Source organism: Apodemus sylvaticus, chromosome 7 (assembly GCF_947179515.1).
Source record: "Apodemus sylvaticus chromosome 7, mApoSyl1.1, whole genome shotgun sequence".
NCBI lineage: Eukaryota > Metazoa > Chordata > Mammalia > Rodentia > Muridae > Apodemus > Apodemus sylvaticus.
Window position 1 is genome coordinate 4,830,103 of NC_067478.1, and position 22,624 is coordinate 4,852,726.

The window sequence follows — 22,624 nt, forward strand, 5'->3', positions numbered from 1 at the left end:
TTCTTTTGAGAAAGTGACTTATTTTCATTAATAAATGATTATTATAAAATTTATAAAATCAAAGTAAGTTGAAAAAATTACTTACAATCTTATTACTCTGAGGTTAACATTTAATACATACTTTTTTTTTTGACTGAATATTTTAATTTCTTAGAACTTTTGAGATTTTGCTCTTTGTGTATTTGCTTTGTACAGGGAATGCTTGTAGCACTGTCTGCTCATGTAGCTTTAGTAGACAGGTGTGTGATGTTCACAGAAGCACCTAGTTTGTTGAGCATATGTCCTAGATTGTGTGATTGATGTTCGTTCTTATTTATATATGTGGTGGCTCATTAGTTCTCATTTCTCTAAGTAATATTTTGGATTTTTGATTCCCGGGTCAAGAATCTTTTAAAAGATACTGACCTTAGAGAAACATAGTATCAATGTGTGTTCTCCTTTACCTCTACTTATTTTAAAAGCTTGTTTTTTTGTTTTTTGTTTGGAGACAAGGTCTCGCTATGTACCTCAGGTTATTCTGGAGCTCTCAAATTCAGATCATAGATCAGACAGGCCTTAGACTCCAGACTCACAGAGACCCACCAGCTTCTGCTACCTGAGTGCTCAGATAAAAGGCATGCTGGTTTAAAGGTTTTTGTTTAGTTTACTTTGGGGAGTGGTGTGAGCACACACATGTACATGTTTGTGGGTCTCAAGTACATAGGTAGGCCAGAGGTCAGTATTGGGTGTCTTCCTCAATTGCTTCCCACCTTAGTCTTTGAGGTGAGCCTGGAACTTGCTGGTTGACTGACAGTCAAGCCCTAGGGTCTTCTCAGGGCTAGGATTAACGTATATGCCATGTCATGCTTTTATGTAGGTTCTGGGAATTGAATGTAGGTAGGAACAAGGCTGATAAAGATATTCTCTGTTCTCCAACAAAAAAGCAGCCTCCCAGGATTGTTTTCTATTTCTGTTATATTCTTGGATTGGCAGTACGGTTTAAGAGTATAACCTTGAGTAGTGAATCTCTGGGCAACCGGGGCTATGTATAGAGACCTTGTTTCAAAAGAATGCATAGTAAGTGCTTAGCAAGGAAAATTAGCTTTATAAATCATATCTTGAGACAGGGTTTCTCATGATAATACTGGCTGTCCTGAAATTTGATATGTAAACCAGACTGATCTAAACCTTGGGTTTAGAGATCTGCCTGCCTTTGCCTCCTAAGTACTGGGACTAAAGGTGTGTGCTACGGTGCTTGGCTCATTTCATGTTTTTATTTTTTGTTACTATTTTTGCAGACATAGCAGTCAGATCTAGGGTGTGTATATGCTGGTAAGTGCTATACTGCTGAGGTTTATTTTCTGGGAGGTGTTCTCTGTTTTGCTTACTGTAGAAATATAATGGCCCCTTTGGGTGCCTTCCTAAGTAATATGGTATTCAAAAGCAGAAATCTACCACAATGGATGTATTGATATTTTTATTTTATAGTGTTTTTTCCAGTGGAGTTGGAGAGTCGGTGTGGTGATTAAGAGCCCTTGTCGCTCTCACAGAGATCCCATCAGTCCCACATGGCAGCTTCCCTCCATCTGGGACTCCAAGTGGAGGGGCTGATGCCTTTTTCTGACCTCCGTCAATACCAGGCACACACTCGGTGCCTATATATACATGTAGACCAAAGATTGATAGATGCAAAATAATAAAATAAATGTAAAGTATATTTTCTTAAAACCGGTATATAGCAGGGAGGTGGTGGCACACACCTGTAATCCCAGCGCTCTGGGAGGCAGAGGCAGGCGGATTTCTGAGTTCAAGGCTAGCCTGGTCTACAGAGTGAGTTCCAGGACAGCCAGGGCTATACAGAGAAACCATGTCTCCAAAAAACCAAAAAAGACTCAAACCAAACCAAACCAAAACAGGTATATGCAGTTAGTGATAGAGAAGTTGGGCATAGACTGTAAAGGCATTTACTGATGTGACCTGAGTTTAGCCTTCCAGGACTCACAAGGTGGAAGTAAAGAACCGACTTTCCAAAATGGTTCTTTGATGTCTGTGTATAAGCACCGGTATCATGGCAGCATGCACAGATGCATGTATCTCTCTCTCTCTCTGACAACAAAAGGCAGGGATTGCCTGCCTGTCTATAAGTTTTTCCATTGCCCCCTCCCTTCTTTTTATTGATGGGGCCAGGCAGTAGACCCAGGTCTTGCCTACCAGGCAGAATACCACAGTCTCACAGTCTCAAGTTGAGTGGGATGACCCGTGTTTGTACTAAGTACTAGGGGATAATTGGAATGAAGGGAAACATAGTAGTGTAATTATGTATTAAACTAGAAGCAGATAAGAGAAGTGTCAACTGGAGATGACACATCTGTGGAAGCAAAGCATGGGTTGATGCAGTGATCTGGTCACCTCTGGTAAGAAACATAGGTTGGAGGAGAGCCTTGTAATCCTGTTTCAAGATCCTGGGGTAACAGTTGCTACTAGTATCTTAGAGCACCATTTGAACCTTGGGCCTAGGTGAATTTTTGAATTAATTCTGTTAAAATAGAAGTATCTGCGCCCCTCTCCCCCAGTAAAATGGGAATTTAAGAATTCCAGTGTGTGGAGACTGAAGAGATGGCTCAGTAGTTAGGAGCACTGGCTGCTATTCCAGGGGACCTAGGTTTAGTTCTTAGCAACTAACATAGTGGCTCACAACCAGCTGTAACTCTGAACTGCAGTCCTAGGGGACCTGATGTCTTTTGACCTTGAAGGCACCAGGTTCACATGTGGTGCACTAACATATGTGCCCGCAAACACTCATTCACATTCAAAGCAATGTATGCCAATGTCTCCTGCCATTTGCCTTTTTTGGTTAGAGGGTGTTTGTGTACAGTTTACACTCTCAGTACATAGATGGTGCAGCTGAGAATTAGGAATTCAAGGTCATATGCAGCTGCATAGTGAGCTTGAGGCTAATCTGGGATATGCAAGATCCTGGACCCTGTATTAGGGGTTTTTTTTGCTGTGAATAAACACCATGACCATGGCAGCTCGTAAAGGGAAACATTTAACTGGGGCTGGCTTACAGTTCAGAGGTTCAGTCCATCATCCTGGCAGGAAACAAGGCGTGGTGCTGGGGAAGTAACTGAGTGGTCCACACTTGGACCTGTAGGCAGCAGGAGAAGAGGAAGACCCTGGACCTGGCCTGAGTCTCAGAAACCTCAGGGCCCACTGCCAGTGACATACTTCCTGCAACAAAGACACACCTACTTCAGCAAGGCCACATTCCTTAGTAGTGCTACTTTGGTAGCTAAGCATTCAACTCTTATTAGTCTATGGGAACCATTCTTACTCATACCACGACACCCACAAAACCCATTTATTGGTTTTATTTGTTTTCAAATTTTTTAGGCTGTTTTTTTTATTTGATGTGATAGATTCCATTGAAAACAAGTAGTTTCTGTTTTATAAGCATGCTTTCAAAATGTGGTTACAAGGTAATAGGGGGTATTTGTTTTAGTTAACCTTACCCCGACCCCTCATTTCTTCCATTCCCCCATCTGCATCTCGCTTAAACCTTTCTGCTTAAAAAAGAAAAAACAAAAACAAAAAGCAAGGCTGGTGAGGTGATGGAGCTCAAGAAGGGCAAGAAGGCCTGGGTTTGATTTGGGTGTGAAGTTTGCAGGAAAATGGATGGAATTAACATAACCATATCAAGTGAGGGAACTCAGTACAGAAAAGCAAATGCTACGTTCTATTTCTTATGTGAATCCCTGCTTGATATTTCTAAGTTTGTATTCAACTTGGAGTACCTGTAGAAACCAGGAAACTAGAAGTGTGTGTGTGTGTGTGTGTGTGTATGTGTGTGTTATGTGTAGGTCAGAGGTCAGGTCTGGCATCTTTCCTTGGCAGCTGTCAGGAGTGGATTTTGTTTTTGATTTAAAAATCCCAGTCTTTTTAAAATTTAAATTAAAAAAAAATTCTTTATGTATATGGGTATTTTTGCCTATGTGCTTGTGAACTATGTGTCTGTCTGGTGTCCCCAAAAGCTAGAAGACATCATTGGACACCCTGGGACACCAGCTTGTTCTCTCCCCCTTCCCCTCACAGGGTTTCTCTGTGTAGCCCTGGCTGTCCTGGAACTCACACTGTAGATCAGGCTGGCCTCAAACTCAAAAATCCGCCTGCCTCTGCCTCCCAAGTGCTGGGATTAAAGGTGCACGCCACCACTGCCTGGCGCAGTTTGTACTCTTAACTGCTGAGCGAGGTCCCCTAAACATTGCTTTTGAGGCAGAATCTGTCACTGGCATGTAGCTCACAGGTTAGGGGAGGTTAGTTGGCCAGTGAGCTTTAGAGATCCAATTCTCTCTTCTTCCTAGTGCTGGGATTACCAGGTCATGTCACCAAGCCTTAGGTAAATTCTAGGATTCAACTTAGGTCCTCTTCTTTTTAATATCTGTTTTAGGTCATAAGGCCAATAACTTACTAGTTTTTTTTTTTTTGTTTTTTGTTTTGTTGTTGTTGTTTTTTGTTTTATTTTCGAGATAAGGTTTCTCTGTGTAATCCTGGCTATTCTGGAACTTGCTCTGTAAGCCAGGCTGGCCTCAAATTCAGAGATTTGCCTTTGCTTCTCTAGTGCACCACCTCTAGACTACTGTTTTTGTTTGTTTGTTTGTTTGTTTGTTTGTTTTAAGTTCAGTGTTTATATTTTTTGAGGGGGACCTATAAATAATTTACAACTCATGGAGGCAGGTGAATCTTTGAGTTCTAGGTCAGCCTGGTCTACAAAGCAAGTCCCAGCACAGCAGGGCTACCCAGAGAAACTCTGTCTCAAAACAACAGCAGCAACAAAACAACAAAGGGGGGATTTAAAAGCTAGAGATACAGTATAGTGTTATAGTACTTGTCTATCATGTGAGGCTCTAGGGTCAATCCTAACCAATAAATTAAGTAAGTAAAGTTGTGTCAGGTGTGGGAATGCATACCATTGATTCTATACTCAGGAGGTAAAAGCAGGTAGATCTCACTGAGTTCCAAGCCGGCCTGCTCTACAGTTAGACCCCATTTAAAACAAAACAAAACAAAACAAAAATGACAGAAAGGAAGCAAGGAAGAACAAAAGAAGGAAGGAAAGAAGAAAGAAAGGCATTAGCTGACTGTGAAACACTGAGAAAGCAGAAATCAGTAAGGGTAGATGGGATAGGTGGCAGTAAGATTATTAGGAATGTAAGTGAGGATGATAGACGCTTGCATAGCATTTGTGTTTATTCAGAAGAGAAAAAGTGTGACTGGAGCAGGTGCTATGGTGGAGGAGATTCTACGCCTTGAGAGGGGGAGGGTTGGTGCAGGAGGCTGTCTGTCTTTATAGTCCTTGGTAGTCTCCTGCTAGAAAACTAGAGCTAAGCAGTTTCTCAGGTTACATCTCAGAGTGTAGCCTACCACACAGAGCTGCTCTTGTCCCAGGCCCTCACACTGCTCGTAGCTGCTGTCCAGTCCTTTCTCTCACCGCAGCCCCTGCCAGCTACCCAGTCTGTTTTCTACAGTTCCTCTTTACCTTTTGGCTTCTCCCTGTTGTCTGTAGTGCCTTTTTAACTTTTTGAAACTGGAAATCGAACTTTGGCCTGATGTGTGCTAAGCAAGTGCTCTGTCACTGAGCTGCTGGTTTCTAAGTTTCATAGACAGTTCTAGGCTTGAAGATTTGTAAGAGCCCTTCCTTTAATATGAATGTAACTGGAGGGCTATACCTGAGAACGGGCTATACCTGAGAATTTAATATTCTCAAAAGGTTCTTTATGATTAAACAGTCCCCGTCAGTGCAGTGGGCTCCAGAGGGCTGGCTGGCATGCTTCCTAGATTTTGTGCCTCTCTGGTGGGCTCTTTTGATTTTTATCAAACTATTTTTCTGTTGTCATGGTATTCTTTGACTTCTTTATCAGACTGTCAGTTTTATGAGGGTTTGTGGTGGTCAGCAATTGGGCCTGACATAGTTGGTACAGTAGACACTTAATAAACACACATATGACCTGCTCAATCAGACATCCTTGCAGGTCATCATGCTGCCCTCTGCTTCTTTGCTTTCCAGCCAGGGGTTTACCAAGTAGCCCTGGCTGGCCTGGACTTCTCTCTGTATAGACCAGGTTGGCCTTGAACTCAGCGACTCTCTGTGCTTCCCTTCCAGCTGCTGCGGTGGAGGCGTGTGCCATCGTACCTCTAGTAGGCAGACGCATGGCCTGATACCAATTAAAACAACGATGTCATATTTTAATTATGTGTATGTTTGTGTTCCTGTGTGGTGCTGGGTATGTGTACACACATGTGGGTGCCTGCAGAGGTCAGAGATACCAGATCCCTTCGAGTGGGAGTTAATGTCAGTTATGAGCTGCCCAGTGTACATACTGGGAATAGAACTCAGGTCCTCTGCAAGAGTAGTCAGTGTGCATTCGTAACCGCTGCTACCTCTCTAGCGCTTATGCTACCAACTTTTACCCAAACTGGGCTGTTTTCCTCTTGACCTTAAGGGAACCTTAAGACCCTCTGCTGACCTGAAGAGGAGGCACACTTGCAGATCAGCTGCTCCAGCTGTTGGGGGCTGGGAGCTTGTAGCTAGATGTAAAAGACAGAAGAATGTTAGGCTAAGAAAAGGGAGAAATGGGGCTTTCCTGGGCATGGATGGAGATTTTCTTTCTTTTTCTTTTTTTAAACTGTTTTTTAGATTTATTTATGTATGTGAGTACACTGTAGTTGTCTTCAGACAAACCAGAAGAGTGCATCAGATCTCATTACAGATGGTTGTGAGCCACCATTTGGTTGCTGGGATTTGAACTCAGGACCTCTGGAAGAGCAGTCTGTGCTCTTAACCACTGAGCGGTCTCTTCAGCCACAGATGGAGATTTTCTAAGGAAGTTATTTTCTGTTCCTTTTTATGGTTCTTTCCCAGTGGTTGTCTAAGCCCTGGGTTAGGGTGACATTTGACATTTGCATGGGATTATGCTAACGTTAGAGGTTATCTTGGCAGTCTTTTGGCAGCCACCTGAGATCCAACCAGCTTTGATTAGAACAGCTTCTGCCTTGCCGTGTCCCATCCTCAGAAATAAAGTGTCTGGCAAGGCCAGCAAGGCTGTGCATGATTAAGGCAGTGTAACAGTTGTGCCTTAAATCTATCTCACATATTTTGTCATATGACATGGGACTGGGAGTGTGGCTCGGTTTCTAAATGCTGGAGCGGGAGGTCACTGGCCTCTGGTTCTGCACCGCTCTCCTTCCTCAGGGTTTGAACCCCAGCTCCTCCAAGGGAAACCTTGACGTTTTCTGGTTTAGCCTTTCTTCCATCACCCTTGCCCGTCTTAGCTGTGTTCTCCTGCTGATTCTTGTAACGGTTAATGTGATTACTAATTTACTGTGTACATGCTGACCTATCTGTTCCTTTTTACATTCACTTATCTTACCTGGTCATGTTTAACTGTAAATAGGCAAGTGCGTCCTTCTTTTCCTTTCCTATTTACTGAGTTTCAGAAGTTAAGGAGCCTTGCAAAAATCTCTGCTGGTGTTTTTAGGGCTTGCAAAGTATGTACAAGGTTTTTGGTACAAATTTGCCCTTAAAGTAGATAAAGATGAAGAAAGTAGCATTTACTGAACACTTCATTTATTGTTTTTAAAGAATGAGAAAAAGCCCTTTCTATCCAAGAATATCAGTCATGTACGTGAATAAATGGAAGGCTGTGTGTAGCTTCCCATTCAACACATTCTTTCATTCAACAAATATTAGAGGTGTACATGTGTGTCACGCACGATGGTGAGTGCAGAGAATACATACCCTTAAGTTAAGCACATTCTACATATTTCTGTTTATTAGTAATTATTCTCTGTGGGCCTGATCTTCTAAGATGGTTATTTAGGGATGCCTTGTGTGGTAAGCAGTGTGTGTCTGTAGTTTCAGAGATTCTCAGTGCAGTGTATACAAGGAGTAGAGTCAGAAGTGATGGAGGGAAACCTTGACGTTTTCTGGTTTAGCCTTTCTGAGGGGTTGTGGGGGGTAGGGGTTTTGAGACAGGGTTTCTTTGTGTAGCCATGGCAGTCCTGGGATTCATTCTGTAGACCAGGCTGGCCTCAAACTCAGAGATCTCTCTGTCTCTGCCTCCCTTGTGCTGAAATTAAAGGCCAACCACCTGGCCTAGTTTAGCCTTTTCAGACAGGATCTGGCCTCCTGTGCATCTTGGTCAGACATTGTTCACTAACTGTCTTCTTCTGTCCTCTCAAGTCCCAGGACTAGAGATGTGTGCAGCTTGGCCTGACTCCTGGTTCCAATTTAGCCATTCACGAAGAAATTAGTTCCTTGGAAATCCCAGAGAAGATTGTAACATAGTACTGGGGTGGCTAGATCTAGGGATTATAATTATAGGGATTAATTATAGGGATTGCTTTAAGCTGGAATTTACAATGACCATGTATTTTTTTTCTTTGTAGAAAGAAATTCAAGCCATGAGTCAATGCCACCATCCTAATATTGTGTCTTACTACACATCTTTCGTGGTGAAAGATGAGCTGTGGCTGGTCATGAAGCTGCTAAGTGGAGGTGAGTACTGCAACAGAATGCAATTTTCATTACGTTAAAAGTGTAATATTTTCCAGCACTCAGGAGGCAGAGGCAGGTAGATCTCTGTGAGTTCAAGGCCAGCCTGATCTACATATCAAATTCCAGGTCAACCAGAGCTACATACACAATGTGACCCTGTCTAAAAAAAAAGTAAATAAGTAAGTAAACAAACAAACAAACAAACAAACAAATAAATAAATAAATAAGTATTCTCATGGGCTGGAGAGATGGCTCATCGATTAAGAGCACTGGCTGCTCTTCCAGAGCTCAGAGCTCCTGAGTTCAAATCCCAGCAACCACATGGTGGCTCACAACCATCTGTAAGGAGATCTGACGCCCTCTTCTGGTGTGTCTGAAGACAGCTACAGTGTACTCATATATAATAAATAAATAAAAATCTTTTAAAAATTATTAATTAAAAAAGTTTTCTCATCTTGATAGGATTTTGTGGATATTTTGCATTCAAGGAGCTACCGAGAATGTAGTTTTGGAAGGATTTCTTTTTATTTTTCTTTTTTTTTGGATTTGTTTTTTTCAAGACAAGGTTTCTCTGTATAGCCCTGGCTGTCCTGGAACTCACTCTGTAGACCAGGCTGGCCTGGAACTCAGAAATCTGTCTTTTTCTGCCTCCCAAGTGCTGGGATTACAGGCGTACACCACCACCACCCGGTGAGAATGTAGTTTTAATAAAACAAATGCTGGTGTAAAGCAGTGATAGGTTAACACTTTCCATTGGGCCGTTTTGCCTCTGACATCTCTTAACTTAGTATGGTTTCCTTCCCCTTCCTTTCAGGGCATAAACTGATTGGAAGAGGATCTTGTCCATTGACGTTGATGTCACCCATAGTCTGTATGTCGGTCTCTAGCATGCTAAGCATTAGATTGAAAGTTTAGCTTGATCAATTTCAGGCCAAGTTTTTTAGATCTGGAGTATTGACTATTCCTCAGTACATCACATCCGGAAACTTTTCCTAAGTGGATCTTTAATAGTAATATTTATTTTATTTGCATAAGGTTGTGACACCCCAACACTCCCTATGAAAACTATTTTCTTGTAGCTATCAGGTAATCTATACCTATTGATATTGATACTATTTTTTTCTATATCCCTGTAGGACTTACATTTTACTATTTTAGCATTTAGTCCTATTTAAATCAGGTAATTCATTAGAAATTTTTTTATTACTATATCGTTTCATTTGTAAATATAAGCTGATTTTTTTTAAAGATTAATTTTTTTATATGAGTACATTATCTGTCTTCATGTACACTAGAAGAGGGCATCGGATCCCATTACAGATGGTTGTGAGCCACCATGTGGTTGCTGGGAATTGAACTCAGGACCTCTGGAAAAGCAGCCAGTTCTCTTAACCTCTGAGCCATCTCTCTAGCCCTCCTGTTTTGTTGTTGTTGTTGTTGTTGTTGTTTTAAGAGGAACCTTGCTTTATTAACTGGGACTCTTTAATCTCTGCTATAGTTCCTGTTCAAAAGGCAGAATAAAAAGACTGAGGGCAGGCAAGATGGTGCTGTGAGAGGTAAGGCTAGTGCCTTCATGGGTCTCTGGGACCTGTGTAAAGGCTGGATGAGAGAGCGCAGCTCCATAGGATGTCCTCTGACCACATGTGCACTGGAACATACATGCTGCTCTCAGGAGCAAAGAAATAGTCAAATATATTTTAAGAATTGATTGGGCCTAGAAAGAGATAGCTCAGTAGTTAAGAAAGCTTGTTGCTGTTGCAGAAGACTGATTTCCATTTCCAGCACCGTCATGGTAGCTTACAACTATCCATAACTCCAGTTCCTGGAGAGCCAATGCTTTCTGACCTCCAGGGATACCAGGCATGGCTGTAGTGCATATTTATACACCAGGTGAAATACTCACACATAAAACAAATCTAAAATAACTTTAAAACAATTGATGGTTGAGCAGGGTCTGATGGTTCATGCCTGTAATCTGAGCATATGAGTATATAAGAGGCTAGCTTAGAGTATAGCTGGTTCTTGCTATTTGATTCCTGCTCTCTCCTTCCCCTCCCCCCCTCTGTGTGTGTGTGTGTGTGTGTGTTGGAGTATACATGTGGATATTCTCAATTAGTTCACACTTATAGATCCTACTATGGAGGCACAGGTAGGAGGATTCCCTAGAGTTCAAAGCCAATTTGAGGTAAGTGAGACCCAGTCTCAAAAATAACCAAGAAAATCCTTCCCAAAAGTACAGAAGGACTTAATGTACATACTTAATGTATGTAGCTACATTTTTAAATGAGTTTATTTCTGTTTTTCAAATGGGTCTTTCCATAGCAGTAAGGTGTGAGCTATGCGTTGGCTAGTGCATGTGAGCTCACTGGTTGAGTTCATTGCCAGTTTAACAGGATCTTAGCTCCGCAGCTGCCTCACTGTTGTCTGTGGTGTTGTTGTCTTTAAAATGTCTTTAACATTCTTTACTTTTATTAGATGTACTTTTTATATGTATATAGTAGTTCATGTGTGTGCAGTGCCCACAGAAGTCAGAAGAGGGCATTGGATTCTTAGAACTGGAGACAGTTGTGAACTGTCATGTAGCTGCTGGGAACTGAACCTAGATTCTCTGCAAGAGCAATAAGTGCCCTTAACCACTGAGCTGTGTCTTTTCGACACTCTTCTGATAATTATCAGGATTTCCTTGGACAGTTTAGGTTCTGCATTGCTGTCCCTCCATGCCCAGGTTGTGATGGTACACAGATTATTTGGGGAGTGGAAGAGGTGTATTTTTAACTTTTTGCTTTGTTACAAAATTTGTACTAAATCTCAGTTTTCAGTATTTTGTTTGCTTTATTCTAAAAGTGCTTGGGCTTTATTTTTCTTTTGAAAATTTCTTTTTGAGGTAGGTTTTCATATAGTCTAAGTCTGGCCTCTTCCAACATGGTGTGTAATGAGGCTGACCACCTATTCATTCAGTCTCCAATGCTGGGGTCCAAGAGACCACCGTGCTTGGTTTGTGCATGGCTGGGACCAAACCCAGACGCATGCCTGTTAGATGAACACCTTCCCAACTGAGTGCCTGTGGCTTGCAGCACATGAGATTTTACAGAGAGCTGTAGTCAGAGCAATGGAGGTGTCACAGTGTTGCAGCTTCTTGGGCTCACATTTATGTCATGACAGTTTATAGAGTCCTGGAGTCCACTGTTTCTCTTTTGTTATTTGTTTGTTTGTTTGTTTTTTACTAGCTTGCATGTTAAAGTTCAAACACTTGAATTCTCTCTGTACATTATTCCTTGCAGATGGTGGTTAAGGACAAAATATAGTATACACATCCCCAGCTGGTCCCCAAATGCCTACTTTAGTTAACTGGGTCAGTCTCTCTAGTTAACTGGGTCAGTTGGGCTGTCAGTGACCATCGCCAGTCTCTCTAGTTAACTGAGTCAGTCTCTCTAGTTAACTGGGTCAGTCTCTCTAGTTAACTGGGTCAGTTGAGCTGTCAGTCACCATCGCCAGTCTCTCTAGTTAACTGGGTCAGTTGGGCTGTCAGTGACCATCGCCAGTCTCTCTAGTTAACTGAGTCAGTCTCTTTAGTTAACTGGGTCAGTCTCTCTAGTTAACTGGGTCAGTTGAGCTGTCAGTCACCATCGCCAGTCTCTCTAGTTAACTGAGTCAGTCTCTTTAGTTAACTGGGTCAGTCTCTAGTTAACTGGGTCAGTTGGGCTGTCAGTGACCATTGCCAGTCTCTTTAGTTAACTGGGTCAGTTGAGCTGTCAGTCACCATTGCCAGTCTCTCTAGTTAACTGGGTCAGTTGGGCTGTCAGTGGCCATTGTCAGTCTCTTTAGTTAACTGGGTCAGTTGAGCTGTCAGTCACCATTGCCAGTCTCTCTAGTTAACTGGGTCAGTTGGGCTGTCAGTGGCCATCGTCAGTCTCTTTTGCTTACCATATTTACCTTCAGCTTTGTTTCAATTCAAACGAAATCTTCTGTGTAACTTTAATGTTTGAGGAGAGGAGACTGTGGTCACCGTCACTTGAGTGAATGCTATATGTTGTTGAATAAATCAAGTGGACAGCTCTGTGTTGTATATGCTCTCACTAGTTTTCATGTCAGCCTGAATGATGACACATTAGGGTCATCTGGGAAAAGGAATCTTAATCCAGGAATACCTTTGGAGAACAGGCTAGCCTTGAACTCACAGAGTTTGCATGCTTCTGCCTCCCAAGTGCTGGGATTGAAAGCATGCACCACTACTGCCAGGCCTGTGGTGCATTTTCTTGATTAATGATGGGAAGGGTCCCTCTCACTGTGATGGTGCCGCCCATATCAGTGCTATGAGAAAGCATCCTCCATGGCCTCTGTATCAGCCCCTGCCTCCAGCTTCCTGCCCAGTGTGAGTTCCTGTCCTGACTTTCCTCAGGAGTGAGGTGTGACTTGAAAGCCGTAAGTTGAAATAATTTGTCTTCCTCACGTTGTTAGTGTGTTTCATCACAACGATAGAAGTGCTAACCCAGACCATGATGTCAGACAAATAGCTCCTTGAAGTCAGCAAAATAGCAGATCATGTCTTTTTCTTTTTTCTTTTTTCTTTTTTTTTTTTTTTTGAGGTATGGTGTCTGTATGTAGATAGTACTGGCTGTCTTAGAGTTCATGTAGATCCGCTGGCCCTGGACTTACAGAAATCTGCCTGCTTCTGCCTTCCAGCTGTAGGATTAAAGGCCTGTGCCACTGTGGCTGACTATTGTATAACAAGTTCTAGATAATAATATAATAGGACTTCCTTGAAGTTTTTATTTAATTTTTTGTTTTGCTTTATTTTTATTTATTTATTTTTTAAAGAATTATTTTATGTATGTGAGTACATTATAGCTGTCTTCAGACACACTAGAAGAGGGCATCAGATCCCATTACAGATGGTTGTGAGCCACCATGTGGTTGCTGGGAATTGAACTCAGGACCTCTGGAAGAGCAGTCAGTGCTCTTAACCACTAAATCATCTCTCCAGCCTGCCTGCTTGCTTTCTGGTGTTTTGAGATAGAAGCTCATTGTTGGCTAGCCTAATCTGGAATTCTGTGTAGTACAGGCTGTTCTTGAACTTATGACAGACCTTAGTTTGAGGAATAAAACATGGGCAGAATTGTCAAATGAATACATTTTGTTGATTTTAAATTCTATCAGGAGTTTCCCCATTTCTAGTCTTTTTTAAAAAAATTCTTCAAGTTTCAAACAGGACTTTATGTTCTTGCTAAGTAGTTCTTGTGGCCTTTTTGAGTGAACATAAGCTGTCAATGATTTGGTCACTTTGCTTCAGGGTTTAACGTGTTTGTTAAATTCAAGGGAATTGAACTTTTCCCTAAGCCATCTGGATTACAAATTTATAAGTTCCAGTGTCCAGGAAAGGAATCTGTCCTGTGGCGGTGTCCAGGAAGGGAGGCTGTCCTGTGGCAGTGCCCAGGAAGGGAATCTGTCCTGTGGTGGTGTCCAAGAAGGGAGGCTGTCCTGTGGCAGTGTCCAGGAAGGGAATCTGTCCTGTGGCGGTGTGTCCAGGAAGGGAGGCTGTCCTGTGGCAGTGTCCAGGAAGGGAAGCTGTCCTGTGGTGGTGTCCAGGAAGGGAGGCTGTCCTGTGGCGGTGTCCAGGAAGGGAAGCTGTCCTGTGGCAGAGTATCCAGGAAGGGAATCTGTCCTGTGGCGGTGTGTCCAGGAAGGGAGGCTGTCCTGTGGTGGTGTCCAGGAAGGGAGGCTGTCCTGTGGCGGTGTGTCCAGGAAGGGAGGCTGTCCTGTGGCGGTGTGTCCAGGAAGGGAAGTTGTCCTGTGGCGGTGTCCAGGAAGGGAGGCTGTCCTGTGGCGGTGTCCAGGAAGGGAGGCTGTCCTGTGGTGGTGTCCAGGAAGGGAGGCTGTCCTGTGGCGGTGTGTCCAGGAAGGGAGGCTGTCCTGTGGCGGTGTGTCCAGGAAGGGAAGCTGTCCTGTGGCGGTGTCCAGGAAGGGAGGCTGTCCTGTGGCGGTGTCCAGGAAGGGAGGCTGTCCTGTGGCGGTGTCCAGGAAGGGAGTCTGTCCTGTGGCGGTGTCCAGGAAAGGAAGCTGTCCTGTGGCGGTGTGTCCAGGAAAGGAAGCTGTCCTGTGGCAGTGTGCTAGGAAGTGTTGTATAGCATTTGAACCCCCCGGGTCCTTATTTCTAGACAGCATAAAGTGCCCATCTGCTGCTGGAGTCCCTAGTGGTAGTGGGCTGGCTCCCAGACGCAGGAGTAATGAGACTTGCTTGCAACCAGCTCTGCCCTCTTCAGTCCTCTTCCCTCCCCTCCCTTCTCTTCATACAGCATGGGTGCTGGAACGCCAGGTAGGGAGTACATCCTTCCTTTTCTCCTTCTCATTTTAAGCCCGTATTATACTGTGTAGCTCTGGCTGCCCTGGAACTCACTCCGCAGACCCCTGAACTCAGTGATGCACCTGTCTCTGCCTCCAAGAGCAGTGGGGGAATGACTTCCTGTATTCATCCTTCAGGCACTGAAGTTCAGTCTCTCTAGTCTGCTTTCTCTCCTCCTTCTCTCTCGTTTGCTCTCTTCCTGCTTAGTCTGTAGGGAATGTTGCCTACTGAGGCCCCAGGCTTGACCCCACTTGAATGTTATCATGGATGTCTTCTGGGAACTGCTCCAGAGGCTTAAAAGCCTTCTAGAAGCCTTAGCACAGGATTCAGTGTCAGTTCTTTTTCTTAAGCACTTGGTTTCTGTTGTTGTTGTTGGTGGTGGTGGTGTTGTTGTTGGTGGTGGTGGTATTGTTGTACTAAATCAGACATATTGAGTCATGGACTGTTTGCCTAAGAGGGGACGTTTGAGGCCATATCTCCTGCAGGTGAGGTTGCTGTTGCGCTCTCTGTTGCCACTGAGCACCGTCTTCAGCTCCAGCCCTCCTGCTGTACTGTCCATGTGCTAGGATTGTATTTATGAGCCTCCACACTTGACTCAGGTCGTTGGTTCTAAAAGAAGCTCGTGTTGACAGTACAGTGATTTGGTTTTGGGAACTGAGGCTAGGGCACTTTACCACCAAGCTGCCCCACTGGCCTCTTGGATTATGATTGTCTATGTATTTAAATTAACTTCTTCAGGTGAGTTAAGCAAGAGTATGCAGTATAGTACATTTTCAGTGGGACCTAGTGGCTTTATTTATTTATTTAGGTTTTTGGGGACAGGGTTTCTCTGTATAACCCTGGCTGTCCTGGAACTCACTCTATAGACCAGGCTGTCCTGGAATTTAGAAATCTGCCTGCCTCTGCCTCCCAAGTGCTGGGATTAAAGGCATGTGCTACCACCGCCTGGCAGGTGGCTTTATTTTATTGAAGAAAAATTTTAGAGAAAGAGGGAGAGTGTAGATGTTAAATAGTGCATGGAGGCAAGCCGTTTGGTGGTCAGTGCTGTGTGTGTGTGTGTGCCTGCTGTGCCTGTTGAGCCTCACCGTCACCCTGGAAGGAGTTGGACTGCTGAAACATCTGGGCATTACTTCAGGGAGATCTGACGTCACTTCTATTCTCTGTTTACCTTTGCCTTGCCTGGTTTACTTATGGACTTGATTATTGTATTAGGGTTCTTGAGAGTAACAGCTTACAGAGGTAACTCTCTCTCTGTACAAATGGGGTTTTATTAGAATGACTTGCAGGTTGTGGTTCAGCTAATCCAGCAGTGGCTACCTATGAACAGAAGGTCCAAGAATCTGGTAGGTGTTCAATCCAGCAGTCTGGATGTCTGAGCTAGTTTCCAGAAGTCTGATGCCAGTGAAGGAGTGAGTGGGTTTGCTAGTGATAGCAGAGTGAGGTTTCCATGTCCTTATGTAGACTTAAGCAGGAGTGTGTCCCAGATTAGAGATCAGGATTGGATGTGGACCCTGACAGGTGTGCCCCTCCATTTGGGGTTATAGTTAATTTAGATGTAGTCAAGTTGACAACTAAGAATAGCTTTGGTTTTCATTTTCCATGTGTTTCTTCATTGATTTGACTTGTAGTTCAATTGCATTTTTCATTCTTAGTTATAAAATACTACACAATCTAATCTAGGTTGAAAATGTCTTTGGTTTGTGATATTTTGTATTAGAGTGTTACTGATGGGTGTGGTTTACCCAAGGGATTCTTCAGAGGTGACTAGAAATCTTACACTAACCTTTCCAAGTTCTCATTAGAGACCTAAAGGACACACTAGTGTAGCATATCATGGAGGTATTAATTACTCTTTGTTTTAGGTTGGAATTTCCAGTTTGAAGCATCTGTATTTCCTTGTATTTGCTATTTTTTTCTTTCTTTCTTACATAATTTATGTGACTATTCTAAGTGGTCTGAGTTATTGAATGAGTTAGCATTTTTAGAGGCTGTGTTTTCTGCTTTCAGGTTCTGTTCTGGATATCATTAAACACATCGTGGCGAAGGGGGAGCATAAGAGTGGAGTTCTGGATGAGCCGACCATCGCCACCATCCTCCGAGAGGTCTTAGAGGGGCTGGAGTACCTGCACAAGAATGGGCAGATTCACAGGTGCGCCATGCCAAGGGGGGCTCAAGGGGGGCTCTCCCTCTGGCCTCCGGGGACAAGCGCCTGCTCTGCTTTGTCTTGCTGAGGACACTCGCTTTCATTTATGAAGTTGTTTTATTTCTGAGCCCTGTACTTTTTGCATTGCTAGTTTCATTTTGTTTTGCTTATTACAGTGTGAATTATACAACCTATAATTATTAAGAAAGTGATAAATATTAACAAACAAAATGGATAAGTAAGTCAGTCAATGGCGGCTTACTGCATGTCTTTAATCCCAGCACTTGGGAGACAGAGGCAGGTGGATGTCTGTTGAGTTTGTTCGAGGACAGGCTGGTCTACATGCAGGATGGGGACAGCCAGGACAAGATGGTAAGGCCCTCTCTCAAAGAACAAACAGACAAAAGTGGTAAGTATTTTAGTAAAGTTAGAAAATGAAAAAAACAAACTTACTTTCTGCCAAGAAGACACTCACTGGTTTGAAATATTGGTTTCCATTTTATTTTCTGTTTCTTAAAGTGCTTAAGACAATGGTATGTGTGTGTGTGTGTGTGTGTGTGTGTGTGTGCGCGCGCTGCTTGGTAGGGAATTGGCACACACAGGTCCTTAGGGTTTTTTTAGTAGCACTTTCAACATTTTTATAAAAGATGCTCCTTGAAATTTTCTGTTTCTCTATCACTAAATGAACAAGCAGACAAACTAATAAAATCCCAGTTCTTTTTTTGGATTTGGTGTTTTCAAGACAGGGTTTTTCTGTGTAGTCCTGGCTGTCCTGGAACTCACTCTGTAGACCAGGCTGGCCTCGAACTCAGAAATCCGCCTGCCTCTGCCTCTGCCTCTCAGAGTGCTGGGATTACAGGCGTGCGCCACCACCGCCCAGCTAAAATCCCAGTTCTAAAGGGTGTATGTATGTATCTGAGTAAATAACTTTGTAATGTCATGTGTATTCTGGTTTGTAGCTGGCAATAACCATCTTGACTACAGAGACAATCACAGAGATGTTTCATGTTGTCAGGTCTATCAGAGACAGTTGTAGAGAAGCCTCAGGTTGTCAGGGCCACTTGGAACAGTTGAGATCCTTTCGGAAAACATTTTAGTCTTTATTTAATATTAATTCTTTCACAGTTTACTACATGTGTGCAACAGTACTCTGATACTCTTCCTGCCCCATTGTCCTCTCACCCCTTTCACTGACCCGCTGCTTGTTTGAGCACAATTATGGGGTTAGCAGTGGCTATACCATTTAGAAATGCAACCCTCCCTCTCTCTGGAGGTGAATTTTGTTGCCAGTGTCACTGCAGATGGTGCCCACCTCTTCTAACCAGAGTCTGAGTGCCAGAGCTCTGACCCGAGGTGTGTTGCTCGTCAGGATGTAGACGACACAAAAAATAGCCAAATGTGAGTGCTCATGGTCTGGAAACACAGAATTAGGTTACCCTGAATGTCATGTTCCAGTGAGATAGCAATTTCATGAAGTCTTCATAGAAACAGAACAAAGAAGGTCATAAACCAAGACACTTTTCGAATACAGTGGTAGAAATTCGAGGTAGGTGTTTCCAGCAGAGGAGGAAACCTCAGTTCCAGTCTTCCAGGCTCAGATGATGTCTGATAAATTCTTAGGTTGTGGTTGGTGGGAGCTGGTGCTCTGCTAAGTAAGTACCGTTCAAAAGGTCTCGCTAGATAGTCTCAAACATCTTAGATCAAGCAGGGTAGGGAGGCAGGCTAATCAGGGGGCTAAAGAGAGCCACAGATAAATTTGAATCAGTCTCTGAACCAGTAACATTCTAACCTCTCAGGTCTTTATGGTTGTAAGTAGATAATCAGCCTTGTGAAACTTGAGGACAGGATGTAGCTTCTTTCTGGGAGATTTCATTCACAATGGTCTGCTTGCCCTAGTGGACCTAGGGGTCTCAGAAGTGCCTTTAACATTTTTTGCAAGAGCTCTACCGATTACAGATTTTTTTATTTTGAGATTTAAAGATTTTGAAAAAATCTCCTATTTTTCTTCACTTTTCAAGGATAATCTCAAGATAGAGAATAAATTTATTCAACAAATTTCCCTGTTTTTCTTTGTATCTGTTTGTCTTTCTGTTGTCTGTCTCTCCTTTACATACACACACCTCTACATACCTATATACATGTGACTGTACTAGGAAAGGGTGTCTTTGGAGCAAGGCCTCTGCTAAACTGACAAATGTTCTTGTGTTCTATGTATATTGCTTTCCATATTGTTTGGAATGACTCCCCCTCCCACCCCATATATACTGCAAATCATACACTTAATTTTTAAAGAAATGTTTTAATGGTTATTTTTGTTTGTGTGAGTGTCTGACATGTATGTGGGGCAGCCAGAAGAGGACCATGGATCCCTGGACCCAAAGTTACAGGCTATTGTGAACTGCCTGATGTGGTTGCTGGGAACTTAGTGCTCTTAATAGCTGAGCCAGTTCCCCAGTCCTGACTCTCAATCTTTAAGACATAGCATAATCACCTGGGAGACTCTTAAGAATTTTTGCCTCTTGCATCTTCTGACAGAGATTTATTTAATTGGTTTGCAATAAAGCCTTGACACAAACTAGTCAATGGTGTTTGACCAGCACTCAGAAGGCAGGCGCAGGGGCAACTCTGAGTTCAAGGCCAGTTTGCTAGATAGAGTGAATTCTAAAACAGCCAGTGCTGTTATACAGAGAAACCCTGTCTCAAGAAACAAAAGAAACCAGAAAGCCTGTGATATCAAAGGCTCTCCAGGTGATTCTGAGTGCAGCTAGAACAAGAAGTCCCACGTAGCTTAGGTTTCAGAGCAGCTCTGAAATGCACTGACTTTTAATCAGGTCTGGGAGAAAGCTGAATTGGGAGGCAGAAATGAATGTTTAGAAGGTTTGCTTTTTCTCTTGTGTGTTCAGTTATAATAGGTTTTCTCTGCTGCAGAAATAAGCCAATTTGACCAGATTAAAAGTAAAAATAGGCAGGTTTCTTTGGGAGTGGGCTCCTGGGCAAGTTAACCAGCTTTGGGCAGATGATGGTGGGGAAATTAAAAAGAGAAGTCTGCCACTTGCTAGGCTTGTGGTAGAGAGCCAAGGGTCTTGTGTGGCTGATGACTTCTGACTAGGGGGTTTGGGACAGATGGCAGTAATGTGGTACTGGGCTTTTTGGCCTTGTCTGTTTGGAGGCTCTCTGTGTGGGTGGGGTTGGACAGAGAGAGGAATGGAATTTGCGGGACCTTGTTGCAGAGTGGGGCAAGCAGGGACTCTTACCTAACATCCAGTGCAGTTTTTTGTTTTTGTAGGTCTTTATCTAGAGTTACTTTCCTTGTCTAGCTCTCTAGACTTTTTCTTTTTCTTTTTCTTTTTCTTTCTTTTTCTTTTTCTTTTTCTTTTTCTTTTTCTTTTTCTTTCCTTCCTTTTTTTAAAAGAACTATTTATTTACTTTTTGTGAGTACATTGTTGTATTCAGACACACCAGAAGAGGATATCCTTTCTATTACAGATGGTTGTGAGCTACCAAGTGGTTGCTGGGAATTGAACTCAGGACCACTGGAAGAGCAGTTAGTACTCTTAACCACCAAGTTATCTCTCCAGCCCCCCTCTAGATTTTTGAGGTTTTCTTTTTTGTTTCTGTTTTCATTGAGACAGGGTCTCAGTATGTAGCTGTGGCTGGCTGGGACTTGTTAGGTAGAGCTAGTAGCCTTGAACTCACAGATATTGCCAGCCTCTGCCTCTTTGTGACTAGGATGGAAGATATGCGATTCTTGTGCTCAGACTGACTGAAGGGTTCTGTGATGAAGAGTATCTTGGTGATAGGGCCAAAGGTGTGCCACAAAACCCACACGTGGTGGCGGGTTTATATGGGTATGGAGCACGCATAAGGGAAATACAGCCAGCTACAGTGGAAAGGTGGCATTGGCTGTTAGTAATGACTGGGCTGGCCATAAGCACTGAGTCATTAAGGGTGGGAAGGGTGGGGCTGATCCTGGTTCCGGAATGTGGGTTTGTAGTTGACTAGCACTGACCTCAGAGATTCTGATTAGGAGGGACAGGTTCTAGTTTTTTCTCTCAGTGTGCTCTAGTGTTTTTCTTAGCAAAGAGATTAGTTGTAACAAAAGTGTTGGGCATCTCTGAGTTGCTAATCTAGTGTATTCTAGCTTTTGGCTATGAATCTTGCTTCTTTAATCTCTTTTCAAATTTTCTATAAACTGGAGAAAGCAAAGTATGCCTATTGCATGCCCTTTAGTTTTTTTGTGGCACCTGTAGCTGGCGCATGAGAAACCCCAGTAAGCAGTGAGAGCAGATTCGTGCTGCTGTGAGGCACTAAGCAGGGCAGCCCTCAGGCCTGCAGAATTGCTTGGAGTTGTCTGGGACAGAGTAAAACAAATTCTTTAGTCTGGTGATGGTGGCCCACGCTTTTAGTACCAGCACTCAGGAGCAGAGACAGGGGCATCTCTGAATTCAAGGCCAGCCTGATCTACAGAGTGAGTGTCAGGATAGCCAGGGCTGTTCAGAAAGACCCTGTCTCAGGTATATATGTATGGGGTGGGAGCAAAACAACAAAACAAGCTCTTCAGCTGACAGCTCTAGCTGGCATCCTGAAAGGTGCCTTGCCTTGTTGCATGGGAGGCCTGCCTGGTGCTGGTCCTTGCTCTTAGGCTGAAGCCGCTTCTACAGATTACCTTTAATTTGAAAGGGAAGCACAGACTATCTGGCAAATAAATCAAGAAAAATAGGTGCACGGAATCTAATAGAGGAGAATGTGGGGAGCTCATGGGCACGGGGGATTCCTGAACAGGACACCAGTGGCTTAGGCTCTAAGATCAGGAATTGACAAATGAGGCATCATTAAAATTGCAAACCTTCTGTAGGCAAAGGACACTGTCAATAGGACAAAATGGCAACCATTAGATTGGGAAAAGATCTCTACCAATCCTATATCTGATAGAGAGCTAATATCCAATGTATACAAAGAACTCAAGAAGTTAGACTCTAGGGAACCAAATAACCCTATTAAAAAACGGGACAGAGCTAAACAGAATTCTCAGTTGAGGAAACTCAAATGGCTGAGAAGCACCTAAAGAAATGTTCAACATGGTTAGTCATCAGGGAAACGCAAATCAAAACAACCCTGAGATTCCACCTCACACCAGTCAGATTGGCTAAGATCAAAAACTCAGGGGACAGCAGATACTGGCGGGGATGTGAAGAAAGAACACTCCTCCATTGCTGGTGGGATTGCAAGCTGGTAAAACCACTCTGGAAATCAGTCTGCAGTTCTCAGAAAATTGGACATAGTACTATCTGAGGACCCAGCGATACAGCTCCTGGGCATATACCCAGAGGATTCCCCACCATGTAATAAGGACACACGCTCCACTATGTTCATAGCAGCTTTATTTATAATAGCCAGAAGCTGGAAAGAACCCAGTTGTCCCTCAACAGAAGAATGGATACAGAAAATGTGGTACATTTATACAATGCAATACTACTCAGCTATTAAAAACAATGACCTCATGAAATTCTCAGGCAAATGGATAGAATTTGAAAATATTCTGAGGTAACTCAGTCACAAAAGAACACACATGGTATGTATTCACTGATAACTGGATATTAGCCCAAAA

General features: G+C 43.2%; 1 protein-coding gene across 1 annotated transcript in view; it reads left to right on the forward strand.

Moving 5' to 3' along the window:
* Oxsr1 (oxidative stress responsive kinase 1) overlaps positions 1-22,624 on the forward strand; it is an 83,952-nt gene that overhangs the window by 20,335 nt on the left and 40,993 nt on the right. The window contains exons 3-4 of the mRNA XM_052187003.1: positions 8,425-8,533; positions 16,881-17,022. Coding sequence (XP_052042963.1) covers positions 8,425-8,533; positions 16,881-17,022 — 251 coding nt within the window. The remainder of the gene's footprint in view (positions 1-8,424; positions 8,534-16,880; positions 17,023-22,624) is intronic.